Here is a 22,044-nt window from a genome sequence, read left to right as displayed (position 1 = left end):
ACAGCCGCGGCCCGGGCCGGGGGGGGGCTCGGCAGCAGCTCCCCCTGCTCCCCTCACAGCCGCGGGCCGGCCCGGGGCGGGGGGCTCGGCAGCAGCTCCCCCTGCTCCCCTCACAGCCGCGGCCCGGCCCGGGGCGGGGGGCTCGGCAGCAGCTCCCCCCGCTCCCCTCACAGCCGCGGGCCGCCCCGCGGGGCTCGGCAGCAGCTCCCCCTGCTCCCCTCACAGCCGCGGGCCGCCCCGCGGGGCTCCGCGGCGGCAGCTCCCCCAGCCACCACCTGTGGACCTCCTTAGGCAGAGTCCCAGGCACACAGAGCTCCCTGCAGCCTCAAGGTCACTGCAGGCCAGCAGGAGGGCAGGAACTTAAGAGCCCAGAGGGGGAAGATGTAGCTGAAGGCCTCCTTGGTGGGAGAGCTTTGCTCCCCCACCATGCTCCACACTTTCAGTGCGTACCCCTCACACTTCAGCTCCCCATACAGTCACTGCTGGCCATCCCTGAAGGAACAGCAGCAGTGGCTCCGCCTCCCTCAGCCAGGCCAGGGGGCTTGTCCCTGCTCCCTTCCTGCCAGGAGGCAGCCCTTGGCTCCACCACCCCACTCCCAAAGGGCAGGGCAGGGCAGGCAGCTGCTCTCCTGGGCTCCCCAGCAGCAGACCATGCTCCTGCAGCTGTGGGCACCATCAATAGCTTCTGCAGGACACCAGCAGGCACAGACCCCCAGAGAAGGGCCAGGCAGTGCTTGGTCCTCCCCTGGGCCCCACACCCCTGCTGCCCACCCTGCAGCAGCCTCAGCCCAACACCAGCTCAAGAGAGGGATGAAAGCAGCAGAGGCCTGCAGGCAAGGGAGGGACAGCCAAACCTGGACAAGCCAGGAGCCTACACTGGCTCCATGTTGCACTGGGGCAACAAGCTGTGAGGTGAAGCTGGGCAGCTGCAACCCAGGCACTCAGGAAGCAAGAGGATGCCAGAGGGCTGGCACCAGCCAGATGGGCAAGGGGAGGGCACACAGCTGCTTCCTGCCCATGTCAGCAGGGAAGAGCAAAGCTGAACCCCATGCTTGGCAGGGCAGAGGTTAAGCCCCAACACCGAGGGCCACTGCCCCAGTGCCCCATGGCACAGGGGGAGCATAGGGGGCTGTCACACCAAGCAGGGCAGGGCACCAGGTTCCCCTGTACCAGTGCCACCTAGAACTAGCAGACTGCTTCTGCCTTGGCTTCCCTTTGCACCCCCATGGCCCAGGGACCTCGTGCTGGACCAGGGGTGCTGGGCTCAGCACACTGAAGAGCCCCAGGGTCAGACCCACACCGGCAGCTCTCTGCCAGCTTGCTGTTGAACAGCAGGCAGCTGGGCACCAGCAGCAGCACTGCCAGAGGCTCTCACACAGAGGCAGCCTCCTCTCTGACTTCCAGCCAGGGTAGCTCCCACCACAGCTCCTCACTGGGGCAAGCTTCTGACCACTGATCTGCTGCAAGATGACCTTCTTCCAGCTGTAGAAGTTCCTGAGCCACTTGGCCCAAGGGGGCCCAGCTGAGCCCCTCAGCTTCTGCACCCAGCTAAGCCTCTTGCCCTCACTGGGACTTCAGGGAGGAGGTTTCATAGCTGGCTCCTCCCAGCAGGCCACGAGATGGGCTCCAGCCATAAGGACCTGCCAGAAACTGAGCCCTGACCTTCTCCTGCCTGCCCATGGGGGAGCAGGGGCAGAGATACCACCCAGCCCTGGCTGCCCTTGGCCAGGAGACCTCTCCCCAGCCTCAGAGACCACGACCCAGCCCTGGCTGCCCTTGGCCAGGAGACCTCTCCCCAGGCTCAGAGACCACAACCCAGCCCTGGCTGCCCTTGGCCAGGAGACCTCTCCCCAGCCTCAGAGACCACAACCGAGCCCTGGCTGCCCTTGGCCAGGGACACCTCTCCCACACAGTTTGCTCAGGGCTGGGAGCCCTCCCCGAGCTCCATCTGGGAGGAGCTTTGCCCAGGAGCCGAGGTGCAGCAGGCAGGGCGAGAGCAGCCCAGGGCAGGGCAGGGCAGGGCAGGGCAGCAGCTCACCTGGGCGTGCAGGGCGGCGGCAGCGGCGGCGGCTGCCGGGTAGGTGAAGGCAGCGTGGGGGATGGCAGGGGTCAGCTCCGTGGTGTACAGGGGGTAGGGAGCCCATGCCTCTGGGGATGCTGGGATCAGAGCTGCTCCAGTCAGGTCATCTAGGCAGCAGGAGACAAAAGGGGACAGCAGCTCAGGGGCTGGCCCAGCAGCCTGCTGCAGGCACCGGGCTCTGGGTGTCCCAGCCCGCAGGAAAGCTTTCCCTGCGCTGCTGATGCTGCGGGAGACCTCTGAGGTCAAGTCCAACACTCACCCGGAGCTCAGTCCCACCACTGCCACTGAAACTCAGCACCACATCCAGTGGGGCTTTTAAACCCTCCCAGGGATGGGGACCCCATCACCCACCCTGGGCAGCCTGTGCCAGGGCCTGAGATCCCTTCCTGGGAAGAAAAGTTTCTCCTCATATCCAACCTGAGCCTCCCTTGGCACAACTTGAGGCCTTCCCCTCCTGCATGTGAGAAGAGACCAACCCCCACCTCACCCCTTTCAGGGAGGTCCTCCCCCAGCCTCCTTTTCTGAAGGCTAAACCCTCCCCCCAGTGCCCTCACAGCTCCTCAGAACACCTGCATCCAAGACCCTCCACCAGCCTGAGCCCCCTGCCCGCTGCTCAGCCACCCTGCCACAGCCCTGCAGCACCTCTGGGACCAGCTGCTCCCCTGGGCCCCCAGCCCAGCCTCGGGAGGCCAGGCCCAGGCTCCCCCTCTGCTGGTCACACACTGAGCAGCGTGGTTCACACACAGCACAGGGCTGGTGGCACAGGGCAGCAGGGCACAGTGTCAGCACCCCTGGGGGTCTGCAGGGCTGCTTGGCCAACCAGGGATTCACCCTGCCTGCCTGGCAGCTAGGGACGATTTGAAGGAGTCCTGGCATCACTCCAGCTGCCAGCCCCAGCTTTGCCTTCCCACCACTTCCAGTGCTGGGCAGAAGCCCCAGCAGGGGCAGCAGGCAGCGTTCAGCCAGGGCACACAGAGCTCCGGCCCGGCGGCACTGCCAGGGCTCAGCGCCTCCCAGCCCCCCCCCAGGCCCTGCAGGCATACTCACAGGGGTCCCGTGCAATGAAGTGTGCCCCCAGGGCAGGGTGGATGTTGGTGGGGTTTGGGGTGGCCATCAGCTTGCTCTTGGCCATCTTGGTGTTGGCTTTGGCAAACTCCAGCCGCAGGGTCTGGGGGTTCTCGGGGTCGAAGCGGATGCCCTGCCACGGAACGAAGCGCAGGAGGCTCTCAGAGGGCTTGGGGCAAGCGCAGCCTGGGGCTGCCCAGGGAGCTCTGCCCAGCTGGGGCCTCCCTTGCCCCCCCTGGTACCTGGCTGCCGGAGCTGGCATGGCCCCAACCCAGCGCTGGAGCTGCTGTCTGTGCCAGCCTGGGCAGCCACCAGGGCTTGTCCCCATGCCCAGGGCAAGGTCTCCAGCAGGGCAGAACTAGAGCAGCAGCTCTTGCAGCCTGCATCCCACTAACCCCTGCAGGCCCAGCTGGGGTGGAGCTGCCTGCTGTGCTCACCGTGATGCCCAGCCTCAAGCCTGGCAGTGCCCATGACTAAACCATGGCACCAAGTGCCACATCCAATCCCCTCTTGAACACCTCCAGGGATGGGGACTCCACCACCTCCCTGGGCAGCACATCCCAGTGGCCAACTCTCCTGCCCTGGAGGGACCCCAACCTGCCCCAGCTCAGCTTCCAAGGAGCCAACTCTCCTGCCTGGGAGCGTGCTGCAGGGCCTGTTCCAGGCAGCTTGGGCCCTGCCAGGGGAAGGCTGCAGAGGAGCTGCTCTGCTGCCCTGCCACACACCTGGGAAGGGAGGCTTGAACAAGGCCACCAGCACCAAGCAAGCCCCAAGGCCACACCGTGGAGCAGCTGCACAGCCTGGGGAGCTCAGCCTCCCGGTGCCCCAGGCTGGAGCTCAACCCAAGCTGAGCTCCACCTCCCCCATCAAAGCATCACCCAAACCCTAGCAGCTCCTCTCAGCTGGGTGCTAGGGTTGGTTCCCCCCCAGGCCTGCCCTGCTCTGGGTCACCCCAGGCCAAGCTCAGGCTGGGCAGGCAGCTAGGCTGAGTCCCCAGCCCAGTGCAAACAGCAGGAGGGAAAGCTCCTGGCAGAGCAGCTCTGGCCACACATAGCCACAGGCAGGGAAGCCACAGGAGCTGGGCCTCAGTCACAGCTCTTCAGCACCCAGCAGGGAGCATTCAAATGGACAAGGGTCAGGACCCAGCCTGCATCCCAGCAGCAGCAGCCAGCTCCTGAGGAAGGAGGTGCAGGGCAAGTGGAGAAGCTGCTGCCCTCTCCCCACACCATCAGAGGCCCTGAAGCAGTCTCCCAGTGGTCAGAAGCTGTTCCTGCAGTGAGCCTGGGGCGGTCTGCATCTGCCTGCTGAGGCTGCTGCCAGCTCCCCTGCCTCCCCAGGGGGATGCTGTAGGACCTCCATCCTCAGGAGCACAGCTGACACACTCTGCCCCCACCTGTGCCCTCCAGCTGCAGGGCTACCCCAGCAGGGTGCAGGGCCCCTGCCCTCCCCCCCCCCAGGCCTCCCCTCCCCTCAGGTACTCACATTCAAGGCGTTCTTGGCTGCCTCTGCACCAGCCCGGCTGTCGAAGGTCACAAACCCAACTGGCTACAAGAGATGATGCTGAGCTCAGCTGGGATCCTCAGCCAGCTCCTCAGCCCACCCTGCCACCCCCTGTGCCCCAGACAGAAGCAGAACCTCAGCAGGCTGCAGGCTGGACAGGACCTCTGGAGTCCAATTCCCCTGCCAAAGCCAGGCAGGAACACAGCCAGGAGGGGTCTGGAGAGCCTCCACTGAAGGAGACTCCACAACCTCTCTGGGCAGCCTGCTCCAGGCCTCCAGCAGCCTCACACCAGAGTGATTTTCTCCTCATGCTGAGGTGGAACCCCCTGGGTTCCAGCTTGTACCCACTGCCCCTTGTCCTGTCCCTGGGCAGCACCAGTGCCAAGAGCCTGGCACCTCCATCCTGCCTCCCACCCTTCAGCATCTGTAAGGCAGCTTGCAGCAAGCAGAAGACATCCCAAGCAGGAGGAGGCCTGCAAGCAGAGCATGAAGGGCCTGGGGTCACCAGCCAAGAGTCCTGCTCTGTGCCTCCTCCCACCACACCATTGCCCCTCACAGGGGCCCCACTCCCCCTGGGTGCCCCCAGTGGCAGTGCTGCCAGGACAGGGCTGGGGAAAGCTTCTGGCAGCACAGGGTGCAGCAGGTCTCACCCAGACCAGGTGCCCCTGGGCAGGACCAGGAGGCGTTCAGCACACACTGAGGGCTGAGCAGGGCTGAGCAGGGCCCAGCTGTGGGCATGGTGCTGGGTGCAGTGAGAGGCACCTGAGCCCCCTCCCCTCCTGGCATGCCTGTGCAAAAGCCAAACACCCCAGCGGGAAGGAGGAGGTACCTGCTTCGAAGTCAGCTTGATTAGGGATCCTTCATAACCCTGCAGGAGGGAAGGAAGAAGTCAGTGCCAGGAGCAGCCTGCAGCTGAGGCAGCTCCAGCAGCTCCTGCAGCAGGCAGGGACAGGACCACTGCTGCTCTTGCCACCAAAGGAGACAGCTTAAGGGTGAGGCCAGAGCAGGTATCTCAGCCAGACCAGCCTGGCTCATTTTCCTGCCCCACACCAAGTCCCAGGATGAGGACAGGATGGCATTCAACAAGCCCAAGGGCCAGGGGCTGCACTTTGGCCACAGCAACCCCAGGCAGAGCTACAGGCTGGGGACAGAGTGGCTGAGAGCTGCCAAACAGAGAGGGACCTGGGGGTGCTGAGTGACAGCTGCCTGAACATGAGCCAGCAGTGTGCCCAGGGGGCCAAGAAGGCCAAGGGCATCCTGGCCTGCATCAGGAACAGTGTGGCCAGCAGGAGCAGGGAAGTCATTGTGCCCCTGGACTCTGCACTGGTTAGGCCACACCTTGAGTGCTGTGTCCAGTTCTGGGCCCCTCAGCTTAGGAAGGACATTGAGAGACTTGAAGGTGTCCAGAGAAGGGCAACAAGGCTGGGGAGAGGCCTTGAGCACAGCCCTGTGAGGAGAGGCTGAGGGAGCTGGGGTTGCTTAGCCTGCAGAAGAGGAGGCTCAGGGGAGACCTCATTGCCCTCTACAACTCCCTGAAGGGAGGTTGTAGCCAGGAGGGGGTTGGGCTCTTCTCCCAGGCAAGCAGCACCAGAACAAGAGGACACAGTCTCAAGCTGTGCCAGGGGAGGTTTAGGCTGGAGGTGAGGAGAAAGTTCTTCGCTGGGAGAGTTGTTAGCCATTGGGATGTGCTGCCCAGGGAGGTGGTGGAGTCCCCATCCCTGGAGGTATTCAAGAGGGGACTGGATGTGGCCCTTGGAGCTGTGGTTTAGCTGTCAGGACGTGCTGGGTGACAGGTTGGACTTGATGATCTCTGAGGTCTTTTCTAACCTGACTGATTCTATGCTGCTAACTGCACTTGAACCACAACCCTGCCCAGCCTCAGTGTCCTCCAAAGCTCACATCTGAGCACTCTGGACAATATTCCTCATAAGCCTTGGCCTCATCAACAGGTGAAGCCAAAACCAGACTGGAGAACTGCAGCTCTGGGTGCTCCACTCACAAGACATAGGTCCTGCAGAGGAGCTTCGCTTCCTTGGAGCTGCCCTCCTCAAGAATCCCATCACAGAGTCACAGAGCTGGCAGGGCTGGAAGGGACCTCAAGGCTCAGCCAGCTCCAAGCCCCCTGCCATGGGCAGGGACACCTCACACCGCAGCAGGTTGATCACAGCCACAGCCAGCCTGGCTGCAAACACCTCCAGGCAGGAGGCTTCCACCTCTTCCACCTCTGGATCCTCTCCTTCCACCTCTGGCAATGGGCACAGGCAGCCCAGAAGGCTCAGCTGAGCTGCCCTTGGCCTTCTGGGCTGCCAGTGCCCATTGCTGCCTCCCTGCTCCAAGCCTGATTCCTGCCCCCCTCAGAGGTGTCCCAGACCCCTATCCCTCCCCAGCTTTCCTGCAGCCCCCTGCAGCTCCTGGCAGGCCACCAGAAGCTCTCCTGGGAGCCTTCTCCTCTCCAGCCTGCACAAGCCCAACTCTCTCAGGCTGTCTCCAGAGCAGAGCAGCTCCAGCCCTCTGCTCCTCCTCCTGGCCGTGCTCTGGACACCTTCCAGCCCCTCCAGAGCCTTCCTGGCCCAGAGGCTCCAGAGCTGGCCCCAGAGCTGCAGCTGTGGTCTCAGCAGAGTGGAGCAGAGGGGCAGAATCCCCTCCCAGGCCCTGCTGGCTGTGCTATCCTATCTAGAACTCCAAGGACCTGGAGCTGCTCTCCTCAAGAGTTCCATCACCTGTAGAATCAGTTCCATGCCTTGGTCCTTTACTCTCAGTTGTGGCCTTCAAAACAGCTCTTGCAAAGCCATAGTTTCATGTACAGCCAAACCCCAGAATCACCAAGGTTGGAAGAGACCTCAAAGATCACCAAGCCCAACCTGGCACCACAGACCTCATGGCCAGACCATGGCACCAAGGGCCACATCCAGTCTCCTCTTGAACACCTCCAGGATGGGGACTCCACCACCTCCCTGGGCAGCACATCCCAGTGGCCAACTCTCCTGCCCTGGAGGGACCCCAACCTGCCCCAGCTCAGCTTCCAAGGAGCCAACTCTCCAGCTCTGGAGGGACCCCAACCTGCCCCAGCTGAGCTCCAAAGGAGCCTTCCTCCCTTCCCCCCCACCTCCTGCCACTCCTCTGCCTGGCTGAGCTGAGTCCCCTAAAGGACAGCTGGGCCTGGGAGTTGAACTCTCAGCCCCCATCTCTGGCAGGCTGGCAGCCCCTCCCCCACCCCAGGCCCCCTCTGCAGAGCTGCTTACCTTGAAGGGTCTGAAGAGCAGGTAGAGCTCCCTGGGCTTGATGTCCACGGGAAGGCCACTGACAAACAGCGTCCGGACCTAGGGCAGAGGGCAACCAGGGCTGCTGCAGGGAGCTGCTCAGCACCAGCAAAGAGAGGAGCCCCTGCCCCACAGCTGGCCCTGCAGGCCCCAGGCTTCTCCATGCCAGAGGAGATAAAACACTCCCAGCCCTCCCCTCCCTGCCACCAAGGTGGGGGACATGGGCAGCAGGGACCTGGGCAGCAGCCCTGGAGGTGGGGAGAGGGGGAACATGGGCAGCAGTCCAGGCCACCAGCCCTGGCTGCACCTCCATGCCCAAAGCTTGGGCTGCTGGAAGACCAAACACTGCCCAAAGCTCTGCCAGAGAGTGAGGCAGAGGGGAGCAGGACACAGCCCACTTGTGTCTGCAGCTCTTCCTACAGACCCTACCCCTGAGCCTAGCCTGGCACTGCCCTTCAGCCTCAGCTCTGCAGGATCCCTCACTGCCATTCTGGCAGCTTTGGACTCCTGCAAGAGCCCCAGAACATGAGACTGGCCTGGGAGGGAGCTGCAGAGCTCACCCAGCCCAGCCCCTGCAGGGACATCCTTCCCTGCAGCAGGTTGCTCACAGCCCTCTCCAGCCTCCCCTTCAACATCTCCAGGGCTGGAGCCTCAGCCACCTCCCTGGGCAGCCTGCTGCAGTGTTCCAGCAGCCTCCTGGGGCACAACTTGTTCCTCACCTCCAATCTCACTCTGCTCTGCTCTCATTTCAGACCATTGCCCCTGGGCCTGGCCCTGCAGGCCTTTGGGAGCCCTCTGCAGCCTGCTCGGAGCCCTTCAGCTGCTGGCAGCTCACTGCTAGGGCTGCCTGGAGCCCTCTCCTCTCCAGGCTGAACACCCCCAGCTCCCTCAGCCTGGCCCTGGAGCAGAGGTTCTCCAGCCCCCTGATCATTTTCATGGCCCTCCCCTGGACCCTCTCCACCAGCTCCATGGCCAGGAGCCCAGCTGGAGCAGTCCCTCTGCAGCCTGCTTGGAGCCCCTGCAGGGACTGGAGGGCTGCTGTTGGGTCCTCACTGGGGAGATGATTTTGGGTTCATCCCAAGCTCCTTCAGCACACATCAGCCCCTCAGGAGCTGCTCCCAGCCCAGCTCTTGCAGCTGAGCTGCACCATCCCCATCCCCAAACACTCTCAGGGTGCCAAAGCACAAACACAGCAGCAGAGGTAGGCTGTGGGAGTTATCTACAACAGTTGACATCAACAGGCAGGAGGAAGAAACACTGCTGAAGGCCACTGGCCTGGGAGAGCTCTGCTCAATGGTCAGACCCACCAAGGCCACCTTCCCCCTGCACTTGGGGGGGTTGGCAAGCAGCACAGGAAAGCAGCAGGAGGCTGGGATGACTTCTTGCAAGCCAGCAGAGAGCTGGGGAGAGACCTTGCACACAGCAAGAGGTCACCCAGACTGGTCACCATCTCAGCAAGGAGGACCAGGAGCCCACAGACACAGCTCAGCCAGCACTGACAGCCCAGGGCAGGCAGAAGACTATGGGAGCAAGACCCTAGCATGGATCCTAGGATGAAAGAGACCTCAGAGCTCAGCTGCTCCAACCTCCCTGCCATGCCCAGGGACACCTCTCACCAGCACAGGCTGCTCAAGACCTCATCCAGCCTGGCCTGAGCACCTCCAGGCAGGAGGCAGCCACAGCCTCCCTGGGCAGCCTGTGCCAGAGCCTCAGCACCCTCACACTGAAGAGCTTCCTTAGCTCCAGTCTGACCCTGCTCTGCCTCAGCTCCAAACCCTTCCCCCTTGGCCTGGCTCCAGACCCCCTCAGGAGAAGTCTCTCTGCAGCCTTCCTGCAGGCTCCCTTCAGGCCCTGGCAGGCAGCTCTGAGGTGCCCCTGGAGCCTTCTCCCCTCCAGGCTGCTCACCCCCAGCTCTGTGCTCATGGTGTGGGGATGCTGCCAGGAGAAGGTCCTGAGAAGAGAAGGCTCCCAGGAGAGCTTCTGGTGGCCTTCCAGGAGCTGCAGGGGGCTCCAGGAAAGCTGGGGAGGGACTTTGGAGGGGGGCAGGGAGGGATAGGGGTCTGGGACACCTCTGAGGGGGGCAGGAATCAGGCTTGGGGCAGGGAGGCAGCAATGGGCACTGGCAGCCCAGAAGGCCAAGGGCAGCTGAGCTGAGCCTTCTGGGCTGCCAGTGCCCATTGCCAGAGGTGGAGGGAGAGCATCCAGAGGTGGAAGCCAGGCTGGCTGTGGCTGTGAGCAACCTGCTGTGGTGTGAGGTGTCCCTGCCCATGGCAGAGGGTTGGAGCTGGCTGAGCCTCCAGGTCCCTTCCAGCCCTGATAGTTCTGGAGTTCTACAGCACAGCTCTGATGCCCAGGTGGGCACCAAGCAGTGCCAGCTGCTTTGGAGCTGCAGAACACCCAGGACAAGGAGCCTGAGGCCATCCATCCCCTGGCCATGCAGTGACCCTGTTCCTGTCTTCTGCTCCCACACTTCACCTCCTGCTCAGCCACTTCCCTTGGTGCCTGACACCTCTCTGGCCACCAAAGCCAGGAGGGGCTGCTGGGCTGGGGCACAGAGCATGCAGCAGAGCCTCTGCACCCTGGGCACAGGAGGGCACACAGCTCCTCAGGCTCCTGTGCCCAGGACAGCCCCACCAGGGTGCAGACAACCTCCACATCACCTCTGAAGGCCTCTAGGATGGGCAGCAATCAGGAAAGTCTTGGGGGGGTGGGGGGGGGGGTGTCCTCTGCCCCCCTCTTGCTCTCCATGCCAGCTGGGCTAAGGGCTGCTGGCAGGGCTGGAAGGGACCTCAAGGCTCAGCCAGCTCCATGGGCAGGGACACCTCACACCACAGCAGGCTGCTCACAGCCACATCCAGCCTGTGGATGCTTCAGGGAGCTGCTGCCTCCCTGCCCCAGCCTGTTGCAGAGTGCCACCACTGGGCACCCTTCCCTGGGGCATTGGGCACCCTTCCCTTGCTCTCTCTGCATGCACAGCCCCACCACTCCTGCCAGCCTCTGCTCTGCCCTGCTGGGGGAGCAGGATGCTTGCTGCTGCAGCCCAGCCCCTCGCCTGCTGCAGCCCCCCCTGGGCCAGCTGATGCCCAGGCAAGGGCAGGCAGTGGCTGCCTCCTCCCCCAGCCCCCTCCCTGCAGGGTGTGTGGTGGCACACATGTGCCTGAGCCCTGTGACAGCACCAGCCACCCCTCTTCAATATTTCAGGAGCTGAGCCTGCCCAGCCCCCAGGCTGGATGCTCCTTGCAAGCAGGCAGCAATCTGCCTTCCTGCTGGGCCTCCAAATGGTCTCCTGATGGCTCTCTGGGTAAGTCCTTGCGACAGGCAGAGGGGATGGAGGTGCCCTGGCTGCTCAGGGAAGGAGAAGTCAGCTGCTCAAGCAGCCTTCCAGCAGCCTGAGCAGAGCAAGGCAGCTGCCTGGCAGAGCTCTCTGTCAGAGGCAAGGAGCTCCTCAGGCCAGCCCCAGCAGCTGCCACCGAGGATGGGGAGCAGGAGACCTTCCCTGGCAAGCCAAAGGTCTTCCCCTTTGGCACCCAGGCCCTAGTCTGTCTCCAGATGTGGAAAGGGGATGCCAGCCAGCTCACAGCACCCACCAGGGCTGACATCACAGAACCAGCACAGGATTGTCAGGGCTGGAAGGGAGCTCAAGGCTCAGCCAGCTCCAAGCCCCTGCCATGGGCAGGGACACCTCCCCCCACAGCAGGCTGCTCACAGCCACCTCCAGCCTGGCCTCAGCACCCCAAAGAAACTCTGGGCAGCCCCCAATGCCCCCAGCTGGCACCTTCAAACAAGGTTTCCCCAGGGGCCTCAAGACAGAGGAGGGGAAGCCCAGGCTCAGAGGAGCTCCTCAGAAGCAGTGAGCCCAGGGTGAGGTCTCTGCCATGCAGCACATTCCATGGGTGGAAGCCACCAGGGAGAGGGCAAAGGGAGACCAAGGCACTCAGGGCAGAGAGGGGGAGGATGGGGAGAGACATCTGTGGGGCACAGGGAGCCTGCTTCTGAGGCCAGGTGCCAGCAGGGGAGCAGCAGCAGTCAGAGAGCAAAGGGGGTCTGAGGGACCCACTGCAGGAGGCAACTTGCCAGCCCAGGCACCCTGGGGGCAGCCCTGCCCCAGCCCTCCCCAGGCCAACAGGACCTGGACAGACATCTTCCAGGGGACTGACCAAAGTGGCACCCTGCAGCCAGCCCTTTGCAGCCCACAGCTGCTGGCTCTGGGAGGCCACCAGCCAGCCCCCAGTGCTGCTGCAGCCAGGCTGCCAGCCCTGGCACTCAGCCTCTGCCCAGCTCCAGCTCCCTGCCACCAGCCCCATGCAGATATTCTGCCTCCCCCCCAGAGCAGCTGGAGGAGCCACAGGACACCCCAACCCAACAGGACCCAGCTGGGGGGTGGCTCAGGGCTGCCTGGGCCACACCACACACGCAGCAGGAGCTTGGGCAAGGCAGAGCAGAGCTCCAGGAGCACCTTGCTCTTATGCTCAGACTCTGCTGCCAGCCCCTCAGGAGCAGGGGGAAGCAGCCTGACCTCACCTGGGATGGCTGAGCCCCACTGCACACCCAGCAGGGTGGCAGAGGCTCTGGGGCAGCCCAGCAGGGCCACACTGCTGGAGGCCCTGCAGGAAACACCTTCCCTTCCCCATCCCTGCTCCCCCCCCTCTGGGGATGCCCCCACTCCAAACACCCAGCAGAGATGGAGCAGTGCCATGGGAAACAGGATTGGTGCCAGGAGGGACAGGAGCATCTCAGCTGCCTCCTGCAGAGGGAGGATCCCAGCACAGCTTCCCACACAGGAGGGGGGAGAGGCAGTGACAAACCCAGGGAGTGCTCCAGGCAGCCCTGGGGGGCTCCAGGCAGCCCTGGCACAGCTGCATCTCCCAGCAGAGTCCCAGCCAGGGAGAGCACAGCCATGTGCCCAGCACCAAGGCTTGCAAGAAGCCAAGCAGCAGCACCTGCCCCTGCCCTGCCAGGAGGCCAGCAGGGCTTCTGCATCTCCACAGCTGGCTCTCAGCAAAGGGCTCTTGAAAGGGAGCCCCAGGCAGGGCCAGGCCCTGCCCTACAGCCCAGCCAGGGGCAGGTGGGAAGCCTCAGACACAAAGGCAGAAGGATGCAGCTCCAGCAGAGCTGCTCTGGGGGGGTGGTCTCCAGCACTGGGCTTCTGTTAGGAGCCTGCTCTGGATTCCCCCCAGCAGGCAGCAAAGCCTCCCCCTGCTCTTCTGCAGCACCAGCCCCTGCCCCAGCTGTCACCCACAGCCCTCTGCACAGCTGGGGCCACTCCAGCCCCTGGCCAGTGGCCAAGCCCTGGGGCTCCCAGAGCCTGCAGCACAGAAGCCTTTGCCAGGGGTGGTGAGGAGGCCTCTGAGGACAGCTGCAGCAGGGCCCCAGGCTGCTGCCTCACCCACACTGTGCCACTGGATGTCCTCCCTGCCCAGGAAGCCACCCCCAGCTGCCAGCCCTTCCTTGCTGGGAACGAGCCACCCCCCAGCTGGCCACCCCAGCACCCTGCTGAGGGGAGGGCCAAGCTCTGCTGCAGCACCCCCAAGGCAGGCCCCACTCCAGGCAGCTACCCCAAGGCCCCAGCAGCTCTTCCATAGGGAGACACCCCCCCCCCCAGCAGGGCACCTCTCAGGCACCCAGGGGCCACCAGTGGAGAGCCCCCCCGGGGTGGGGCAGCAGCCATACAGCCACAGCCACTTTGAGAGGAGGCTGCTGGAAGGCAGCAAGGCTGCAGGGCAGGGAGCTGAGCCTGCAGCCAGGGCACTGCTCAGGAGCTCAGCCAGGGGGCTGAGCAGGGGGCAGCAGCAGCAGCCTTGTGCCCCTGTTCCCCAGGGGCTGTGGGGCTGCAGGGCTCCTGCCCAGCCCTGGGCAGACCCCAGGAGACAAGGGCAAAGCAGGGTGAGAGGTGGCTGGGCTCTGCCAGGGACAGCTGGCCCGGGGTCGGGGGGGGGAAGGGGCTTGCCATGAGGCTACTCCATCCCTGGGTGCCTCAGTTTCCCCCATCACCAGCAGAGAGGCTGCAGGAGCTGGCTGCTTGCTTCCAGCCCAGGCAAAGCTCTGATCCCCTCCAGCAGCTCACAGGGCCCCGGGGCAGGAGCAGACCAGGGACTGCTCCAGTCCTCGGCCATCCCCAACCCCCTCCATCCCCAGAGAGGAAAGAGGGCCTTGAACCTCCCCCAGCAGTGGAGGCACGGAGGGCTGCAGGCATTTCCCCCTGAAGCCAGCCTCTTGCACCAAAGGCAGCCAAGGACCAACATCCTGCTAAGCCAGGGGGAGGGAGGGAGGCAGCCCGAGCACGCAGCTCCCTGTCCCCAAGGCTGCAGCACTCACATGTGACACTGCCCAGCTGGACCAGCCCCTCCCCACCACTGCTCTTCCCCACAGCAGGCAGGGGAGAGCCTCCCCCAGGCTCAGCCACCCCTGTGGTGAGGGCAGGAAGGCCTCAGAGGCAGGGGCTAGCCGGGAGAGGAGGCAGCAGCAGCGCTGCCCCGGGGAGCAGGAAGCACATGGCAGCAGATAAGGCCAGGGCAGCACCCAAGAATAGCCTCTGGCCCCGGGGGAGGAAGCACTGCTGGGCTGGCCCTGCAGTGCAGCCCCAGCCCTGGGGCTCTGCAGGATCTCCCAGGGAGGAGGGCAGGCAGCAGGGACCAGCCAGGGCCCCAAGGCTGCTGCACCAGCTGAGCATGCCAGCCCCAGGGGATCGCTGTGCCCACAGGGCAGCTGCCCAGCTCGAGGAGGTGCCGGCTGCAGGTCCCCAGGCAGCCTCCCACCCTCTGCCAAGCTGCAAGAGGCAGTGCCAGGTGCCACAGCCAGCACTCTGAAGGCCACTCACATCCCTGCTGGCATGACCCAGCAGCACACCTGGGGGCCTGCAGACACCTTTCACCAGCCACTGGAGCCAGGGACCTTAGCTCCAGGGCAGCTCTCACCCTGCTGCAGCCCAGCTGCTCCTGCCTGCACGCAGGCATTTGCCCTCCCAGCTCACAGAGGTGAGCCAAGCTCCTGCCAGCCTCTCCACCCCGAGCAGTGTGGGTGCAGGACCCTCAGGAGGTCCATCCTCACCTCGGGTCCCAAAGCAAGCACTGCTGCTGCAGCCCCCCCCGAGTGCACCCCGGCCCCAGCCCCATCACGGCCCCGTGGAGCACGGCTGGAACCCCAGGGGCCAGCTGCAGGCAGCTCTGCCACACAACCCCTGGAAAAGGAGAGCTGCTGCAGGGTCACCCCAGGCACAGGGAGACCTTTGGGGACACCAGGGCTGAACCCCCCCCAGGATCTCCCAGGCAAGCTGAGTGCTCCCTCCGAGGCCACAGCTCGCTCTGCCCTCCAAGCCGCCGCTGGGGGTGACCCAAGGGAGACACTGGCACACAGACACTGGTCTCCTGCCCTTGGAAAGCAGGTGGGAGGGGGGCAGAGCCCCAGGCCAGCAGCTCCTGACACACAGGGCCACACCAAGAGCCACACACTGCCACAAGCAGCCAGCACCATGCCCCTCAGGGACAGGAGGGGGTGCACCATCCCGAGCCAGCAGACCCCTTCTGGGCTGTGGAGCAGGGCTGGAGACCCTCCCCATGGCTAAGGCTGCCCTGCAGGGCCCTTGGCTTCCCAGCAACCACAGCCTGTGCTCAGGGAAGCTTGGGCTCAGTGTCCAAGCAGAGCTATGTGCAAGCTTCGTGCAGCTGCCCCCCAGAAAAGGCCACCCCAGGAGCCAGCAGGCTGGCTGCAGCCAGGACCCAGGATCTGTGCTCTGCCACCCTGCCCCTCCACAGGGCAGCCTGCAGCCAGGTGGCCTTGAGGCTGTTCCCTCCTGTAGGGCACACAGCAGAGGCCAACCTCTTGTCCCTGCCCACAGGGCTGGGTGCAGGAGATGTGATCAGAGCAAGCCTCAGCACCAGCCCTGCTCCCAGTGGGTGAGCCCTGAGGTCAAAGCAAGCCTCACCAAGAGGAGTCCACACCTTGTGTCACCTCCACCCTCACCTACCACAGGGGCTGCATCCCCCCAAGCTACCCCAGCACCCCAGTCTGCTGGGGCTAAGGGCAACAGTCCTGGGGCAGGCAGCCTCTGAGCCACACCACGACCCAGCAGTGCTGCCAAGTGTCCTTGCCAAGCCTGCAGCACCCACTCCTGCCAGGCCAAGGGCAGGGTCACCTGGCACACATCTCTGCACAGAGCTAGGACCACCCTGCCCCAGGGTCCATTCTCCTCAGGCACTCTGGGCTGGCTTGGCATCAGGGCTGAGGCACCCTGGCACAGCCAGCTTCAGCAGCCCCAGTGCCCTGCTCCCTCACCAGGACCAACCTCATTGTGCTGGGCAGGCAGGAGGAGCTCAGCTGCAACCACCTCACATGGTGCAAAGGTCCTTCTGAAGCACAGATTAGTTCTTTCCACATGCAGCCACTTCAGCCATCCTTGGGGAATGGTGGCTGCTGCTGCAGAAGGCCTTCCCTGCTCCAGGCATGGCCCACAGAGTGCAGGCATCCCTGGGAACATGCTTTTGAGACTGCCCCAGCTAGTGCCTGGCATGCCTGGGAGAGGTGGTGCTGAGCCCTGCAGGTGAGGTCCTGCCCACCTGGCTGCCCTGCTATGCCCTGGTGAGGCTTCAAGCCAGGGCCAGGCACCTGGGGGTCCAGAGCAGGCAGCAGCACAGCTCCATGACCCCAGCAGCAAACCCTTCGTGGCTTGGCACGAGCAACACCAGCAAGGGCAAAGCATCTTGGAGCTTCCAAAAGCCTTCCACACCAGCTCCAGCAAGAGCCATGCTTGGCTCCCCACAGTGCCAGTTCCTCTAGCAGGGGCACAAGGCAGGACAGCAAAGCCTGAGCCGCCCTGAGCCACCTTCCAGGCACCTCCAAGGGCATCCTCCTCGGTTTGGTGCTGGGAAAGCAGAGTCCCTCGCTAGCAAGGCAGCCTTTGGCACTTCATAACTTCCATAAGCACCACCACAAACCACTTCATTCTGAGGCCAAGCAGGGAAGGCTCCACTCAGCAACTCCTCAGGTTAGAGCAGAGCAGATTGAGATTGGAGGTGAGGAACAAGTTGTGCCCCAGGAGGCTGCTGGAACACTGCAGCAGGCTGCCCAGGGAGGTGGTTGAGGCTCCAGCCCTGGAGATAGCCAAGGTGAGGCTGGACAGGGCTGTGAGCAACCTGCTCCAGGGGAGAGGGGCTGGGCTGGGTGACCTTTGGAGGTCCCTTCCAACCCAGACCATTCCATGATTACCCAAGGAGGAAGGATCCTGGAGCTGGGTCTCAGAGCCACCACCAGCAGCAGGAGGAACTCCACCAGGAGGTCTAGCTGGGGTAGTGATGCTCAACACAACTTAGACTCATGCCTAAGAAACCTAGAGCTGCAAGATGAAGGGGAGTGAAGGTCCTTCAGAGGGTGCTCAGAGGCAGCAGGACCTGAGGAGATAAGGAGGAGATTCCCACACCCTCCCTTCACTGATAGGCCAAGAGCAGCTCTGGGAACACACCAGTTCCCAGAACCTCTGCCTGCATGGTGACACCAGGGTGTCAGCCCAGCCAACAATCTGTCACTGACAGCAAGCTGCAGCTAACACTGAGGGGCCTCCTGCAATGCATGGAAACAGCTCTGCAGCACCATCCTGGCTGAGCCAGGCCAAGCACAAGAGAAAGCTTAGCAAGTGGTGACCGCAGCTGGAAAGAACTTGAAGCTGTAGCCGTCAAGAGCAGCAGCAGTCAGTTGACTGCAGAGATTACGTGAAGCTGATTTGTTTCAGGCCAGAGCACCAGAACCCCTGCCTGCAGGAGGATCCAGGTCCACTCAGGCAGGGATTACAGCAGTCAAGAGATGCCTGGCACCGCTCCACGCGGCGCTGCGGGCATCCAGCACGGAGCGGCGGCGGCGCTCCCGGCACCCCCAGCCCGCGGCGGCCACCGACGGCCAGGGGTGAGGCAAGGAGGCTGCCTGGGAGCTGAGAGCCTCCTGCCTCCCATCAGAGGGACACCACAGCCTTGCCATGGACCGACAGGGAAGAGGATCCTCTCCTAGCAGAGCTCAGCCAAGTAGCTTCTTCCAGCCCTGCCCACCCGGTACGACCTCACAGAATGGCTTAGCTTGGAAGGGGCCTTGAAGAGCCTCCAGCTCCAACCCCGCCTGCCCCAGGCAGGGACACCTCCCACTGGATCTCATCTTCTGCTCTCCACTTGCAGCAGTCCAGGCTGTCCAAGCCCTGCCATGACAGCAGCAGCCCCCACTCGTGGCGACACCAGCAGGCCCTCGAGAGTTGCCAAGGGAAGGGGGCCAAGGGGACAGGAGATAACCACAGACTTCAACCACCTGCTTTGGGCATCCTGCCAGCCAGCTCCAGATCCCCCCCCACCGGACCTACAACGTCCCAGCAACCTCCTGAGGGAGCAAGGATGAACTTCAGAGCAGGAGCAGCACTTCTGCACCGGCCAGGGTGGAACCACAGGGTCCTTCCTGCAGTACAGCCGCGAAGAGGAGCGTCCCCGGCAAGCAAGGCAGCTCCTCCAGCTGCCTGCAGCAGGGGGCACCGAGGCAGCTGCCCGCCCGGCAGGGCTCCGGGGGGCGCAGGGCCGGGGCTGGCAGGCAGGCTGCCGGCAAAGCTAAACAGGAGATAGCGGCGAGCAGGCAGGGATTGAGTTCGGGGAGGTGTCTGGTGAGGAACAGCAGGGACTGACACTCGGCCCATGTTTGTTTAACATTCCCGTTAAGGAGCTGGAGAGGAGCGGGAGGAGCAGCGGCGGCATTCCTGTCCTCCGCATGTCACCGGGCAGGAAGCGGCGGCGGCGAGAGCCAGGGGCTCGCGAAGGAGATAAAGGGAGAGGCTGGAGCGGGGAGGCAGCCCGGCCCCGCCGCGGGCAGGGGCACACGGCCGCTTGGGGAGGGGGCGAAGGAGGTCTGCAGGGCGGGGGTGAGAACGGAGGGGAGCCTGCGGCACCGGGAGCCAGCAGCGCGGGGACAGAGCCCAGCGCAGCCTCCCGGGGCGGCGCCGTCCGTGGGGCACTGGATGTGTTTATCGCTCTGCATCGAGGGGAGCTCCAGCAGAGGGTCCTGGACGGGTGGGATGCCGGGGCCCTCCACACAAGGTCACTCCTTGGGCCACCTTCAGCTCTTTCTCTGGCAAGGAGCAGCTCCTGCTCGGCCAGGAGGACACAGCAAAAACGAACTTCAGAGGGCTCCCGGAGTGACCCACACAGAGCCCAACCAGCAGCTTCCTCACCCCCAGCATGGTTTGTGATGGCTGCAGGCAGAGAGAGGACTTGCCACAGCGATCCCACCAGGGCTGAGGACGACCCTTGGGGGGCAGCAGTCCCAGCTCAGCCACCTCCAGCATGGGGTCAGCTCTTTGCTGCACCTCTGGACACCAGGTGACAAATGCACCCAGTGAGGTTGTAGACCACCTAGCAGGGTGGTCTGGGCTGTCCCTCTCCCTGTATACACGCAGGGGAGGCCTACTGGAAAGGGGGGGGACACACACAACCACTTGTGTTCAGCTGCTCCCCAGGGATGCAGCATTTAATGTGGTTTTCCAAGCCTGATTCCAGGGAGGCCAGGCCTGTCCACGGGGCTGCCGTTTCCAGCCTCCCCAAAGGCAGCAGCTTCCAGCAGCCACTTGGCCAGAGCACCACCCAGCAGCGGGGAGGGAGTCAGCTCTGCCCCGGCCCCCAGAACTCCCCCAGCCAACCCTCCGCCGGGCACCGGCCCCGCTGGGATGCGCCAAGGGAGCCACTGCAGGCCTTGCCTGCAGAGCCGCACCGAGCCTCCCTTCAGCCCCTCAGGACCAAGCCTCCCCTCAGCAGGGAAGGGGCACAGGGCCCCAGGTGCTCTGCCTCTACCCACCCACACCGGTGCCCCCCGCAGCGAGGCCAGGGCAGCACCACATCCACCTCCGGCGCGTCGCCCGAGCCCCGCTCCGCACAGGGGAGGGAAAAGGCTCCGGCCACCACCTGCCAATCCCTTCCAGCCCATTAGCCAGGTCCCCCGGGCCGGGGCGGCAGGGCAGCCGGGGCGGGAGGCCAGGCGGTGCCATGGCGGGCGGTGGGGAGAGCCTGGCGCCATGTTGCGGCAGAGCCGGCGCACGGCGCGCGGGAGGAGGGCTGCGGGGAGGGGGCCACAGCACCTCCCTGCTCCCCAGGGCCGGGCGTGGAGGACTGCAGCAAGAGGCTGCCGAGGGCCAGGCGCTTCCCCCTGCCCTCTCCGTGGGGATGGGCAGCTAGGGAGCCGCTGGATCAACCAACCAGCCTGGAAGAGACCCCCGAGATCCCCCAGCCCCAGCTGATCCCCCAGCCCCAGCTGATCCCCCAGCCCATGGCTCCCAGTGCCTCACCCAGGGACACCCACCCCAGCCCCTCCCCGGGCATCCCACCCCAAAGGGCCATCTCTGGATCTGGGAACGCCGGCTCGAGGGGCACCCCGGTGCCACCGCCCAGCCAGTGGCTCCAAGGGCTGTGCAGGGCTGCCAGCTCGGCTTCAGCATCGGGCTACGGACAAGGGACCCCTGCGAGCCCACCCAGAGGCCAGCAGCAGTCAGGCCCCGGCTCACCACAGCCGCCCAGGGGAAAGGGACCACTGGCAGGGCAGCTCACAGCCCTGCTCCAGTGCCAACCAGGCTGCTCTCCACCACCGTGGTCCCGGTGTGCCCTTATAAGCCTACATGGGTAGAGCGGTGCCTGCTGCAGGAGCCTGGTGCCCTGCAGCCGCTAGGGCTTGGGGGCAGGACACCACGGGCACAGGCATTGCCCGGACTGGAGGCAGCAGGCACCCACCAGCCTCCTGCCCGCGGGGCTGCATTGGGCAGAGGGGAGGGCTTCCAGCTGGCAACTAGGGCGCTCCCCTGCCCGGCCCCGGCCCCGTCCCCTGCCCCTTCCAGCTGCCTTGTCCCGGCTTCCTGACGCCGCCGTACTCCGGCTCCCACAGCCCAGCCTAGGCTTTCCAGCTGGGGCCGACCCCAGCGCTCCATCTCCGGTCCCCCGACGACCCAAGTGTCAAACCGCGGCGCCGCTTCCTGGGTTCTCCGACCACAGCCCTGCGCTCCGGTCCCGGTTCCGCAGCACCGCATCCCCGACGCTCCACTCCCGCTCCCACGACACCCCGGGACCGCATCCCAACCGCCCTAGCCTCGGTTCCCCGACGTCCCCCTGCTCGATCCCCGCTTCCACGGCGCTCCTTCCTCGACGCCGCACCGCCGGTGCCTCACCGCCGTCGTTGCCCACCCCCGTCGCCCCGAAGCGGCGATAACGCAGCCCCGCGGCCGCTCTCCCGTGCCCTTGCCCACCTCCTCCTCGACGTTGGCGTTGCCGTTGGTGTGCTCGGTGTCCTTGTTGAGGTTGCTCATGGTGGGGTGCTCGGGACGAGTGGGGTAGGTGAGGGTGCCGGCTGCTCCGGAGCTCGGCGGAGCCGGGGTGGAGGTGCCGGTGCGGTGCCGGTGCGCGGGGGCGGTGCGGGGCGGTGAGGCGCTGCCCTCCCGGCTCACATGCGGCGTCCCGGGACCGCGCCGCTGTTAAGGGCTGGGCCGGGCCGGGCGGAGCGGAGCGCAACGAGCGGCAGCTGCGGGGCCGACGCGCCCCAGCCCCAGCCCCAGCCGCCGCCGCTCCCGGTGCCGCCGCCGCCGCCGCGCACGGAGCAGCGGGGCCGGGACCCGCCCGCCCCCGCCCCGCCTGCCCGGAGCCGCCCCCGGGCCGCCCGCCGCCAATCCCGGCCCGGCCCAGCCCACCCCCCGCGCCCCGGGTGGGTGCTGGACATTTTTGCGTTGTTGTTGCCGTGGGGTCAGGGCGGCTTGAGTCGCCTGCTCCTCTTCCCCTCCTTCCCACCCAAAACTTTCCCAACTTCCATCAACTTCCACTTCCTTAAAGGGGCCGCCGGGCTCCGGGCGCCGCCGGGCTCCGGGCGCCGCCGGGCACCCCCGCCCCGGGCACCCCCGCCCCGGGCACCCCCGCCCCGGGCACCCCCGCCCCGGGCACCCCCGCGTGGGAGGGGGGGAGGTGGCAGAACCTCGCGGGGGTCCAGCGGCCAGGGACTGCAAGCCCGCAGCCCTGGGGTGACAGCTCCGCAACGCCCCCGTGACAGCCCCGAGCTGCAGGAGCTCGGGATGTGGCTTCTGTAACCCTGGGAGAGCAGCTCCAGGGGCCCCGGGACAGCAGCTCCAGGGGCCCCGGGGACAGCAGCCACTTT

The 22,044-nt window shown here is 65.2% G+C and overlaps 1 protein-coding gene across 1 annotated transcript in view; it reads right to left on the bottom strand.

The window, feature by feature from the left end:
- RBPMS2 (RNA binding protein, mRNA processing factor 2) overlaps nucleotides 1–21,518 on the bottom strand; it is a 32,724-nt gene extending 11,206 nt beyond the window's left edge. Inside the window, exons 1-6 of the mRNA XM_054169013.1 lie at nucleotides 21,149–21,518; nucleotides 7,888–7,965; nucleotides 5,475–5,513; nucleotides 4,628–4,690; nucleotides 3,128–3,278; nucleotides 2,039–2,187 (exon numbers count right to left, since the gene is read on the bottom strand). Coding sequence (XP_054024988.1) covers nucleotides 2,039–2,187; nucleotides 3,128–3,278; nucleotides 4,628–4,690; nucleotides 5,475–5,513; nucleotides 7,888–7,965; nucleotides 21,149–21,208 — 540 coding nt within the window. The 5' untranslated portion in view covers nucleotides 21,209–21,518. The remainder of the gene's footprint in view (nucleotides 1–2,038; nucleotides 2,188–3,127; nucleotides 3,279–4,627; nucleotides 4,691–5,474; nucleotides 5,514–7,887; nucleotides 7,966–21,148) is intronic.
- Nucleotides 21,519–22,044: the final 526 nt, after the last annotated feature.

This window comes from Dryobates pubescens, chromosome 17 (assembly GCF_014839835.1).
Source record: "Dryobates pubescens isolate bDryPub1 chromosome 17, bDryPub1.pri, whole genome shotgun sequence".
Taxonomy (NCBI): Eukaryota; Metazoa; Chordata; class Aves; order Piciformes; family Picidae; genus Dryobates; species Dryobates pubescens.
Note: the sequence above shows the minus strand (reverse complement) of the source record. Positions and strands in the feature narration are given on the sequence as shown.